The sequence below is a fragment of the Lagopus muta genome, chromosome 1 (assembly GCF_023343835.1).
Source record: "Lagopus muta isolate bLagMut1 chromosome 1, bLagMut1 primary, whole genome shotgun sequence".
Classification (NCBI taxonomy): domain Eukaryota; kingdom Metazoa; phylum Chordata; class Aves; order Galliformes; family Phasianidae; genus Lagopus; species Lagopus muta.
This window is the reverse complement of record NC_064433.1, coordinates 1,601,624-1,613,632: the sequence shown is the minus strand read 5'-3', so window position 1 is coordinate 1,613,632 and position 12,009 is coordinate 1,601,624. Positions and strand designations below refer to the sequence as shown.

Below are 12,009 nucleotides of genomic sequence, written 5' to 3'. Positions count from 1 at the left end.
TAGGCTAGAAAAACAAGAGTTGAGTCCTTGGCCCATGTTTTAGACAATACTGACTTGGTATGAAGTGGCTCCTGGTTTTCTATCACTTCCAGCTCTAATCTCTAAGTTACCTTTCCCTGTCTCTTGAAAATCTATTAAAACTTTCTCCAGAAATATGGCAATGTGGGTGAACCCAGTAGGTGTTATACTAGCATGGTATGTTTTTTGCCATATTTTCCAAAACAGTCCAACAGCAGTTAAGGAGAAAATGCTGTCAGCGTGAATTCCATGTCATGCTTTTATTCCTGTTATCCAACAATGTGAAAATTAGAAGCAAAATCAAACCAGAAACAATTAGCAAAATATCATTTCCTAAGAACATGAGCCACTGAATAGCAAAGCTGGTATTAATCCAAGCTTAATCCAAACTTGCTACATGCATTGACTTAGCTGGGGCTTTTTGGACTGGTCTTGTTTTAGTGTTTTTTGTTGTTTTTTGTTTTTTTTTTCTGGTAGTTAAGTTCCCATTTCTGAGGCTTATCCCATTATCCTTACATGGTGACAGGCAATTACTTTTCTTGCCTTGCGTCCCACTTATCTCCCTAGTTTCAGGACTGTATCTCCTCTCGATATTAGGGCACTATTTAAAGATTGGTCTTTGTATCTCTTTCTTAACCTCACAGTTCAGCCTAATTCCTGGTCTCCTTTTCTGTATTCAGGATTCTACTTTATATCATTCACAAGCTGACATAACTGGGAAAAAATGGTTTCATCATTTCTCTATTACAGGGTGCTATGACAGCTTCAGCTCTGGCTATCCTGGGTTGGAGGGGATTTATAGCCAAAATGTAATGTTACATTTAAACTTTTTTGTGTGTATTTATGAGTTAATCTTTCAAACATGCAGCATTAGTGGTATGATTTGCACCTCTTTGTATTTCTCATATTTCTTCTCTTCTTAAAAATAAAATGATTTGTAGAACTCTTCCTTTTTTTTCCCCCCTTCCTATCCCATGGCTGCTTCTGTGATTGAAAACAGGTTTTTTCTTTATTACACCATTTATCTTCCAGTCCCTGTCACACCACCAGGGCAGCTTACTTTGGTGAAGAAAACAGACTTGATTATCATTTTGTTTCTCAAGAAGCATTTGACAAAATGTTGAAAGCGGTGAGTGCCTCACTAGTATTCTGGCAGGACTGTTTGCTGCAGAGTTAACTCAACTTTTCCATCCAAGTCATCATTCACAGTTATGTGAATGAATATGAAAGCTCATATAAAACAACCAAAAGTTCATTGTATATTTATGTTGTCTCTTCTTCTGTATGCATACATAGGAGCTATTCAGCAGGCCTAATGGTCAGTAGGAATCTTTAAATAGCATTATAAAGTAGAAATAATCTTATTTGCATGTACAAGTATCTAATGCGGGTACAAGAAACATAAATTCATGAAATATCTGTCATCTCCACTCTAAATTTTCTAGTAACCCTGCAGGGAATGCAGTCTTTTGAATTTTAGCAAATTCCCCCTGAAGGCATTGTGCCTCCAGCTATTGTTTCTGATGTCTTTTGCTGCCTGCAATAAAATTTTGGCTTGAAAAGCCACAACAGAGCTCATTATTTTGTACATGTGCAAACAAGGGAGACAACACAGTCTTAAGTGACTGATTTTAATGGTTCTTAATAGTAACTCTCAGTAACCAAGCAGTTTTGCTTACATTTCTCTAGAAATACTGCTAGAAACCAAATTTTCAGTTGTTAGGTATTAACTTTGAAATGTCTTGGCCAATTATGCATTCTCCTTGCAGGATTGTTTCTGTCCTCTTTTCTTTGGCATCTCCCATTTTATCTGGCATAGCCATATGGTTTGATGTATTGTCAAAAAAAAGGATGCCCCTTCATTTTAGATCCTGCTTTTTTACAGAGGGAATGAATAACCAATGAAAGCTGTAACCTGTCAGCAGCTTGTTTTCAAGGCTCTGGTGTTTTATTATCCATGAACAGCATATAAACCCATACCCTGCAGGCTAGCTATGTGCTCTTCTCTGCAAATGTTGTGTTCCCACTGGCCTTATTATCATTGATGATTTAGTCAGAGAGAAAATCTGTTGGTAAAGCAAGCTAAGAAGTTCACAGTAATTATGCTCCTTTAAGAAAGTGTTTTCATTAAAGTACTTCCTTTGTCATTATACTCACTGTTTTGAATTTCAGGGGAAGTTTATAGCAACCTATAAATACAGTGGCTATTACTATGGACTTGGAAGAGACACTGTGGATTCAATTGCCAGAGAGGGTCTTGCGACATGTATTCATTTAGAACTGGAGGTAAGAATTGATCTTGCTTTAACATTTTTGAATAAATAATTTTGTGAGAACTGCTGCGGGGAGGAGTTCGTGCAGTTTGACTAAGGTTTGTTTCAGCAGCCTAGACCTATCAACTTAGTGACTTTAGAGGCATTCTAAGGCCTTACACCAGGCCTGCTGTGGATCACAAAATCACAAACAGAATCGTAGGGGTTGGAAGGGACCTCCAGAGATCATCGAGTCCAACCCCCCTGCCAAAGCAGGTTCCTTGGATGGATTTCAGTGACTTCTTTGGGCTTCTTTTGTGTCATTGGAAATGCACTCTTTGGGTTGAATGAATGGTATCTTTAATTCCTCCGCTTGCATCAAGTAGCTCTCCATTGTCTATGCATGAAACAATACCTAACATTTCCTTTACAGATACCCACATTTAGTCACGTGCACCCCATGGCTGGCATCTTAAAATTTCTTAATTTTTCCCATCTTCAGTCACCTTATCTCCCCTCCATGTCATTGATATTTCCATTATGGTATCTTCAACTTTTCATCCACGTTCTTTCCACCTATCCCCAGCTTAGAGAGGGAGTGGTCTAGAGCTGCACATTCTCTAAAACAATGCCATGCTTCTCCTTTCCTGATGAGGCAACAGAGGAGCAATATTTGGGGCAGAACGGTTAAAAGATGGAATCTCTGTAAGGGATTATTTTACCTTCTTTGAGATTTGTCAGGTGCACATGCACAGATGGCAGAATCTCAAAAGTCTTGCTGTGTTAGGAAACAAAGTCACAACAATGTGCCAAAACCCATCTATTGGAATCCCCAAATAACAACATTTTACCTCGCTCTCTAATTAAGAACATTTCATTACCTTAGATGGTATACTAGGCAAGGGTTGAAGAAACAAAGAGGAAAGGCAGGCTTCATTTGCTGCTAAAATCCAAAGCTCCATCTATCTACGTAAGTTTCCAGAACAAGAGACTCTACGGAGTGCCCAAAACATGATACTGAATATTTCTGTATTTCACTGTGTTTGTAGGGCTTAGCTCTACCTCTAAGGGATTGCTACAAGTTCATAGATACTACTACACCTCTGGGTATTACTGAAGTTGTTGGAATGGACAGACAGCTAGGAAATTCCTTTGTCACTGAAGTTTTGAGGTCACATAGTTATAATGTGCACTCTCGTATCACTGTGGACTCTTCTAGCAGATGAGAAACAATAATGGTGAGTTATGTACCTGAATAGAAATTATCCAACTCCATTATCTTCTGCTAGGCTCATAACAAAAGTGATTTAGCACCATTAAAAGAAATTTTAATTATGGTCCATAGGCTGAGACTAAAAATTTAGAGCTGTTCATTCCCTTTAATCTACAGTATATCTTTTACTGATAAAGGAGACTGACGCAGATTTTAACATTTATATCTCGCTGAGTCCACACTTGCAGTTAGTGAAGCTGCTGCAATTCTGACACACAATATGCACATTTGCAGTGCTTTTCATTTGCTTGTGCAGCCATGAATATCTAGATAGTAACAGAGGAGCTGCATGTTCCAGCTGAGGGCTTAGTGGCAGAGTGGCTCACGTGTTTCATTATGCTCCCAGGACTGTAAGCAGAAACATAGGGTCATTAAGGCTGGAAAACACTACAAAGATCATCTAGTCCAACCATCAACCTGTCCTAATCATGCCCAGTAAGCGTTGTCCCTTAGTGTGGCATCTACCCTTTTCTTGAACTGGGCAACGATTCCACCTTGTACACCTTGTCTCCTCCCTAAGATCATATTCCTTTGCATTTGATGCTGGTTATAGATCCAGGCTGTGGAGTCAGAGGAAATTAGGTAAATGTTAGTTATATCTTTTCCATAATCCCATGCTGTTAACTGAAGAAACTTTAAATGGATGGGCATCTTTAAGTCAGGTAGCCCTTTGGCCTTTCTTGACCTCAGTACAGGAAGGATCTGGAGCTCTTAGAATGGTCCAGAGGAGGGTCACTAAGATGATCAGAGGGCTGGAGCACCTCTCCTATGAAGAAAGTTTGAGGGAACTGGGCTTGTTTGACTTAGAGAAGGCTCCAAGAAAGTCGCATAGTGGCCTTCCAGTATTTGAAGGGAGCGTATAAACAGGAGGGGGAACGGCTGTTTATGAGGGTGGATAGTGATATGACAAAGGGGAATGGCTTTAAACTTAGACAGGGAAGGTTTAGGTTAGGTATCAGGAGGAAGTTTTTCGCACAGAGGGTGGTGACAAACTGGAACAGGTTGCCCAAGGAGGTTGTGGGTGCCCCATCCCTGGATGCATTCAAGGCCAGGCTGGATGTGGCTCTGGGCAGCCTGGTCTGGTCGTTGGTGACCCTGTACACAGCAGGGGGGTGAAACTCAATGATCATTGTGGTCCTTTTCAACCCAGGCCATTCTATGATGCTGTGATTGTGGTGGTGAATGGAGTCAAATCCAGCTGGTGACCGGTCATGAGTGGTGTTCCCCAGGCGTTGGTGCTGGGGCCTGTCCTCTTCAATATCTTTATTGATGACCTTGATGTGGGCATCGAGTGCACCCTCAGTAAATTCACAGATGACACCAAATTGGCTGGAAGTGTGGATCTGCCTGGGGGTAGCGAGGCCCTACAGAGGGATCTGGACAGGCTGGAGAGCTGGGCTGAAGCCAATGGGATGAGGTTCAACAAGGCCAAATGCCGGGTCCTGCACTTCGGCTACAACAACCCCAGGCGACGCTACAGGCTTGGGGCAGTGTGGCTGGAGGACTGCGTAGAGGAAATGGACCTGGGGGTATTGATTGATGCTTGGCTGAACATGAGCCGACAGTGTGCCCAGGTGGCCAAGAAGGTCAATGGCATCCTGGCTTGCATCAGAAACAGCGTTGCAAGCAGGAGCAGAGAGGTGATTGTTCCCCTATATTCAGCACTAGTGAGGCCGCACCTCGAGTGCTGTGTTCAGTTTTGGGCCCCTCACTGCAAGAAAGATATTGAGGCCCTGGAACGTGTTCAAAGGAGGGCAACAAAGCTGGTGAGGGTTCTGGAACACAGGCCATATGAGGAGAGGCTGAAGGAGCTGGGAATGTTCAGCCTGGAGAAGAGGAGGCTCAGGGGAGACCTCATTGCTCTCTCTAACTTCCTGAAGGGAGGTTGTAGTGAGCTGGGGGTCGGCCTCTTCTCTCGTGTCGTTAGTGATAGGACCAGAGGGAATGACTTCAAGCTACGGCAGGGGAGATTCAGGCTGGACATGAGGAAGTATTACTTTTCAGAAAGGGTGGTCAGGCACTGGAATGGATGCCCAGGGAGGTGGTGGAGTCACCGAGCCTGGGGGTGTTCAAGGAAAGGCTGGATGTTGTGTTGAGGGACATGGTTTAGTGGGAGCTACTGGGAATAGGTGAACGGTTGGACTGGATGATCTTTTAGGTCTTTTCCAACCTTGGTGATTCTATGATTCTATGATTCTGTGATTCTATGATTCTCATACAGAATCTCAGGAAACTCAAAATGCTTTTTTTCTAATTTTCTGAGTATCTCGTTGCTTTCAAACAGTTTCAACTTCTGCATTTTCTTATTCTTTATTTTAAGGTCATTTTTTTTTATTTCACATTAGTCACTCAACCTATAGTCTCCATGTAGTAAATTTATTGGGCACACCAGGAACTTTCTGTATCTCTTCTTTATTTCTCTTCCCTGTCCATCCCTGATGTGCCACCTTCCTATTCCAATGAAGTGTGTGGTCATGTAAATTGTTTGCTACGTTACTTCCTGATCAGAAAGAGACATAACTCATGGTGTGGCTTGAGATGTGGAGGATGTTCCTCGGCTTGAATGTAGGGGTGCTTTCTGCCGGTTGTTTCATCTCTGAAAATTTACAAGCATAGCTGTAGGTGGCCACATAGCCAGAAGCCAAAGATTTGTGCCCCAAATTCTCCTTTCCATTTTTCACCAAAATTAATAGGATTTTCCCCAGAATTATTCCCTGAAACTTGTTTGAATGGATCGAAATACAGTTCCATACCTAGCATGCTAAGCAAATTAAAAGCCAGTAAGTGTTCAGCCAGTTATTGCTTGTTGTATAATTTGGCTTATATTTGACTATTGAATTATCATGGGAAACCCCAGCTTTAAGCATGTGGCTTTCAGTTCTGATGGAACAACAGTGTTCAGTTTTGTCATATTAGTTCCCTTCTATTCCTGCCCACTGTAGCAAAGAAGCATGCCTCAATGAAAACAAAGTAAGCTTCCCTGCATTTTCTATAGTGCAGTAAGTGTATGCTCTCAAGATAATTTGTTCATCACTGTGCAATACAATGATTGTTGGCAGTCCTTGATATTGGTGTTCTTCCAAAATGGTCAAAACAATCCTTTGCTATTCTTCTGTAATCTCTGAAGAATTTTGGCCCTAAAAAGGGAAAGGTGTTTTGCCTTTGGTGTTGTTAGCAGGGGGGGTTTAAAATGAGTTGTCAACATTTGAGTCCTTTGCTCAGAGAATATTCATGCTTGTAGCTTCTTTTTCTTTCTGAGATTATCTTGAGAACTTCTTTATGTTTTTGGTAGCACACATTTACACCTTTCTCTTTCATCGCTGGTCTGCAGCTCTGGGCTATATAGGATTCCTATTACTAAACAGTGCTACACACTGTTTTTAATTTGTCCCCCTTTAACCAGCGTTGTCCACCTCCAGATCTGCATTTTTTAATGACTATTACTGACAGTTTATTGCTGTGAGATCTGTACTGTCAGGCCTGTGCCCCATCTGCTACTGTCGTGTGTCTGTACTCCTTTGCACTGTGTCCTGTCTCAGCTTCTTCAGGTCTCTGCTATTGTATTAGGCCTTTATTTATCTACTCTATATTGTTATGTTCAGTTGTAAACATCCCATAGTACCTGGAACAATTGCTTGTTACTGCTATCTAAATAAAACTATGGTTTTACTACACTAAGAGAAAAAAAAATCAGATAGATACCACATCTGGTCAACAAAAGAAATTGCTGTCACAGCTGAGCCAAGTAAAACAAAGATAAGGGTAAGTCAAGAGATGTCCAGAGGGAGCAGGACAAGCCTTAGTCCTGAAGCCCTGAAAACTCAGTATCACAAGCAGTGGCAATACCATATTATAGGGCTCCATGGTTACAGTATTCTGTTTTATTTATGTAGAAGGAGAGAAAAAAGATTATTCGATATATGAGTTGGTGCAAATGAGAGCTGTTGAAAGTTCAGAATTGGTACCTAAATCAGAAGTATGATGAAGTATAATGCTTTAAATCGCTGTAAGAATTTGACTGAAGGGATTCCTTTAGAAGTGTGTTTGGAATAAAGTAGTGCTATTCTTACATTCATCACATGTAAACATCGTGGCACTTCACCTGGAACTTACCGCTTTTGTCAAGCTGGATTCTGGATCTTGAGATCTTGGACTCAGGTTACCAGTACTGCTTTTACAGTGCTTTGTGATAAATAGAGTTGTCCTCAGCTCAGGTATAAATTCAATGGACACTCGGTTTCAGGAACAAAACATTGTGATTTTCTGTTTCGTTCTAAAGGGTGTGCGGAGCTTGAAAACTACCTACTTTAAACCCAGATATATCCTGGTGGTACCAATGAACAAAGTAAAATATGAGGGACATCTGCGAAGGACAGGATTATTCAGCAGGCCAGAGATAGAAGAAGCTGTATCCAGAGTGGGCATGTACATCAGAACAAGTGAGGACATCCCAGGATACTTTGATGCGGTAATCAGCACAGGTGAGTTAATCTCTTTTATACTTTAAACCTGACTTCTCATGTTACAGCAGTAAATGGACTGTTACAACAACAGGTGGATCCCATCATTGATTTGCTGTGTTCATTTTTGTCCCGGGAATCCAAACACTCTGCAGATTTGTCAGGAGTGAATTATTTTGTGTCCAAGTTGTCTCAAGGCCATCTAGAAAGGAAACCAAATAATTGAACTCAGCAACACTAAGAGTTGTCTCCTGTAAGAATGTCAAACAGATGTTCAGTGATTTATGTTAATTGTCTGTTAGCTTCTGAGTAGAGGTCGGAGGAGCTTTTGACCTAACAGATCTAATTATCTCTGGACCAGATAGACTTTTTCAAGTGTTGAATTGACGGCTGATATGCATCTTGCTATAAAGGAGAGGTTGCTGCAATGATTTTCCTTGTCGGACTCTTCTAATTAGTAACTTGTTCAAGTCTTCCAGCCTGAGACAGGCAACGCATGAGTGGTCAATATTTCATTAAAACCAGTGTTTGCTTCTTGATATTAAGGGATTGAGGGCAGCAGAAGGTGGAGAGGAATCTTTCTCTAATTCATTCAGCATGTGCCCTTTTGTTGAGGTCACTTTTCAGTTCATCACAGTGATGGTGAAATATTTATATCATAGTGGTAACAAAAACATTATCTGTAGTCATTGTCAAGGGTTTATGGAGCTTACAGTTAAAATAAAGCATAAAAAAAACCACCCTAAAACACAGTAAACCAAACTGTAGAAGAGTGTAGAAACTTCAAGCTGAATTCCAGATTATTTGCTTGAATGTGCTGCTTATGAAGAGGAAGATTTTTCAGAGATGAGCTGGATGAGTTCAGAATGCATGAGTTAAGATTGCAGTTTCTGTGATTTGTGACTTTGTTCTGATGGAAGCTTGTTTTTTCACCAAATGCTTATCCCTTTCTGCAGATGAATTGGATGAGGCATTTGCAGAGCTGAGTTTCCTGATAAAGGCATACCTGGGTCTGGAGCCACCTGCAGTTTCTGATAGCAGTCAAAACATGAATAGCAAAGCAGGAACAGGTACTGTGTCTGGGCACATGCTACTTTTGCTTTTATCAGTAGAGTATTCCTGCTTATTTGTTATGAGAATTAAAATCTGTGAATGATGCAACCTGTGAGACCGCTCGCCTCTGAAAGCTTTGTGTGTTTCTCTGTAATGGGTCTCCTGGGCTGTTTCCTCCCTGGGATGTAAATCTTTAATGGAGATCTTTCTTGGTATTTTATACTGCTGTGTGCCCTGAGGCAATAATATGCAGAAAGTAAAGTTACCAGACTCTTCTGAGGATGCTTTTGGGCTGGGGATCTCCCATTCATTCCAGATGAATCACAAGCTGGATATGTGTCCCTGGCTGAGAGCTTTGTGCCTATCAAACTCGAACAACAAGAAAAGGGCATAGCATTGAGAGCTTAGTTTTCTCTTTCCCTCAGGATAGCCAGAAGCATGAAGAGATATATGAAAACCAGGATAGTAAGATGAGTGAAGGCATCTTAAAAATTCACTCCAAGTGCTTTTGGGGTTACCCACTGCAGCATAAACCCAGATGATTGGCACTGTGTTTAAAAGAACCCTTTAACTACTTGAATAACTGAAGATGAAGCCTCTTGATGACTTCAGGCTAACCCAAACACATGCTGCTACAAAAAGCAGTTCTGCCCAACTTACCTCTCCTGCCTGTACGTTTCTAGTCCTCCCTTGCTCTCATTCCCCTGATAGTGCAGTCACATATAATTCCTCCAAAAACTAACCCAGAAAAGAACACACCTGACTTTCAGACAGAGTAATTCCTTGATCAACCTCATTCTGTAGCTACAGGGTTGGCTCAAGGAGAGAAGGGTAGGGGAGAAGAGCTTCACGAGTGCTTCTAGAAGAAAGGACTGCTCTTGTCAGAGAGAAGTCCTAAGATTAGCTTATGAGAACCCAGCTCTACTCATGATTTATTCCAAACAGGACACATTACAACCTGAGATAAAAGCAGAAGAATATAGTCTCTAAAGGATGGGAGAAAAAGGAATAAGAAGGAGATATCACAGCAGTAAGATGTTACACAACAGAGACTAACAACAAGCTCATTTATGTGAACTCTTACCTCTAAGAACCTCTGTGGTTTATGGCTCTCTTGGTTAGATCCATTGCAATAGGAGAGTAATTAGTTTCCGAAGTTACATAGAGCCAATATTCATGACCTTCTGTGTGGCTCAGAAGGCTGCAAATAAAAGTAGATGAAGGAGGGCAAAAACGTTTGAAAATGTTAATGAAGGATAGTGCAAAATTCATCAGTTCATCATTTCAAGTAATTTTGTCTCCTGAAAGAATTAATAAATACTGATTTCCCAGGGGGGGACGGAAAAGCTCCTATGCATATTGTGGTGTCCCAGTGCTATAACAGTGAGCACATTTTCTGAAGAATCTTATTTAATCTTATCTATATAGATTTTATTTTTATTTCTAGGGCTTGCGTATTTGTTTGAAGTCAGAGGGGAGGAATTCCTTGCCTTACTGCCTATAGTCTTGGTACTTATTTGTCTTAAAATCACTGGAGATGTTTTGTCCTGAGAGGCAATAAAACCCACCAAGCCCTAACTAGATTATCAGGACAAAAAGGAAAAGGTATAAAGACAAAAGATTTGTATGCAATCACATTTTTGAAGATGTGTGTGTACATACGTGAGGTTTCTTTAAAGGTCTCTGTATTCCTCAGAGGTTCTGAGTTCTTTCTGTGAGTGGCTTGTCACTAGTTACAGAAACTTCATTAACAGTGCTACATTTTGGTAATTCTACTGTCTATAAAGCAACTTTTAAATTTACTATGCACCATTAAATTCATTTGGAGCTTCATTTATAGGTGTTTAAATGAATTTAACTATCCTGTTTCTAGTGATCATCCCTTCTTATGGACTGTGTGAAATAATTTATTTTTTAAAACTTGCCTCAAGGTTGTCTTTAAATGGACATTTTTAGTAAGATAGAAGCAGGGGGAAGATTGGTTGTGTGAGATTATGATAGGTTGTTAATTCTCTTTTTAATGAACTGCTGTGCAAGATCCTTTGCTCATATGCAAAGTGAAAATACTGGGAGAAAATAGATAAGTTCTTCTTTTTAGAAACTTTTTAGAGGAGAAATTTAATACAGTGCAGGACTGATAATGTTTTATACTTGTGTTATCAGCTTTCATCCACAGAACTTGGTACTATACAACTATTAATTATTTCCTCCAGCAGTCCTGTAGAGTATGTGTTACTATTTGTATTTTACAAGTGAGTAAAGGAACATTTGCGTTAAAGACTGATTATTTGTGATGCTGGGCACCAGCAAGCCCACAGAATTTTTTGTATTGTGAAGCTCTGCGCTTCTGAAGGTTGGACTCCACCACTTACTCAGTGTCAAAATGAGTGATTTACTGTGAGTGAAACAGAGCCTACCAATCTCACGTCTTGTCTCCTCTGTTTTTAACACCAGAATTCCTGGCAGCTACAAGCCAGCAGTATATATTTAATGGCTGGGCTGAAAGTCATCTGATGACTGTTGAAACTTTTTTTTAATAGGTGCATATAGTAAGAAAAGTAACCATTTTTAATATATGGTTATATAAATAGTGTGGCCAGCAGGAGCAGGGAGGTGATCATCCCCCTGTACTCAGCTCTGGTGAGGCCGCACCTCGAGTACTGTGTTCAGTTTTGGGCCCCTCACTTCAAGAAAGTCATTGAGGCCCTGGAGCGTGTCCAGAGAAGGGCAACGAAACTGGTGAGGGGTCTGGAGCACAAGTCTTATGAGGAGCGGCTGAAGGAGCTGGGATTGTTCAGTCTGGAGAAGAGGAGGCTCAGGGGAGACCTCATTGCACTCTACAACTTCCTGAAGGGAGGTTGTGGTGCAAAAGGGTCTGGCCTCTTCTCCCAGGCAAATAGTAGGACCCGAGGAAATGGCAAGAAGTTATACCAGAGGAGGTTTAGGTTGGATA

The 12,009-nt window shown here is 40.9% G+C and overlaps 1 protein-coding gene across 3 annotated transcripts in view; it reads left to right on the top strand.

The window, feature by feature from the left end:
- The window catches only part of LRGUK (leucine rich repeats and guanylate kinase domain containing), a 52,185-nt gene that overhangs the window by 22,431 nt on the left and 17,745 nt on the right, over window positions 1–12,009 (top strand). For all 3 annotated transcript variants that reach the window (XR_007373359.1, XM_048926717.1, XM_048928001.1), the window contains exons 12-15: window positions 1,051–1,147; window positions 2,191–2,304; window positions 7,823–8,024; window positions 8,960–9,073. Coding sequence is in view for 2 of the 3 variants with exons in the window: in XM_048926717.1 (XP_048782674.1) it covers window positions 1,051–1,147; window positions 2,191–2,304; window positions 7,823–8,024; window positions 8,960–9,073 (527 nt within the window). In the remaining variant the exon portion in view is untranslated. The remainder of the gene's footprint in view (window positions 1–1,050; window positions 1,148–2,190; window positions 2,305–7,822; window positions 8,025–8,959; window positions 9,074–12,009) is intronic.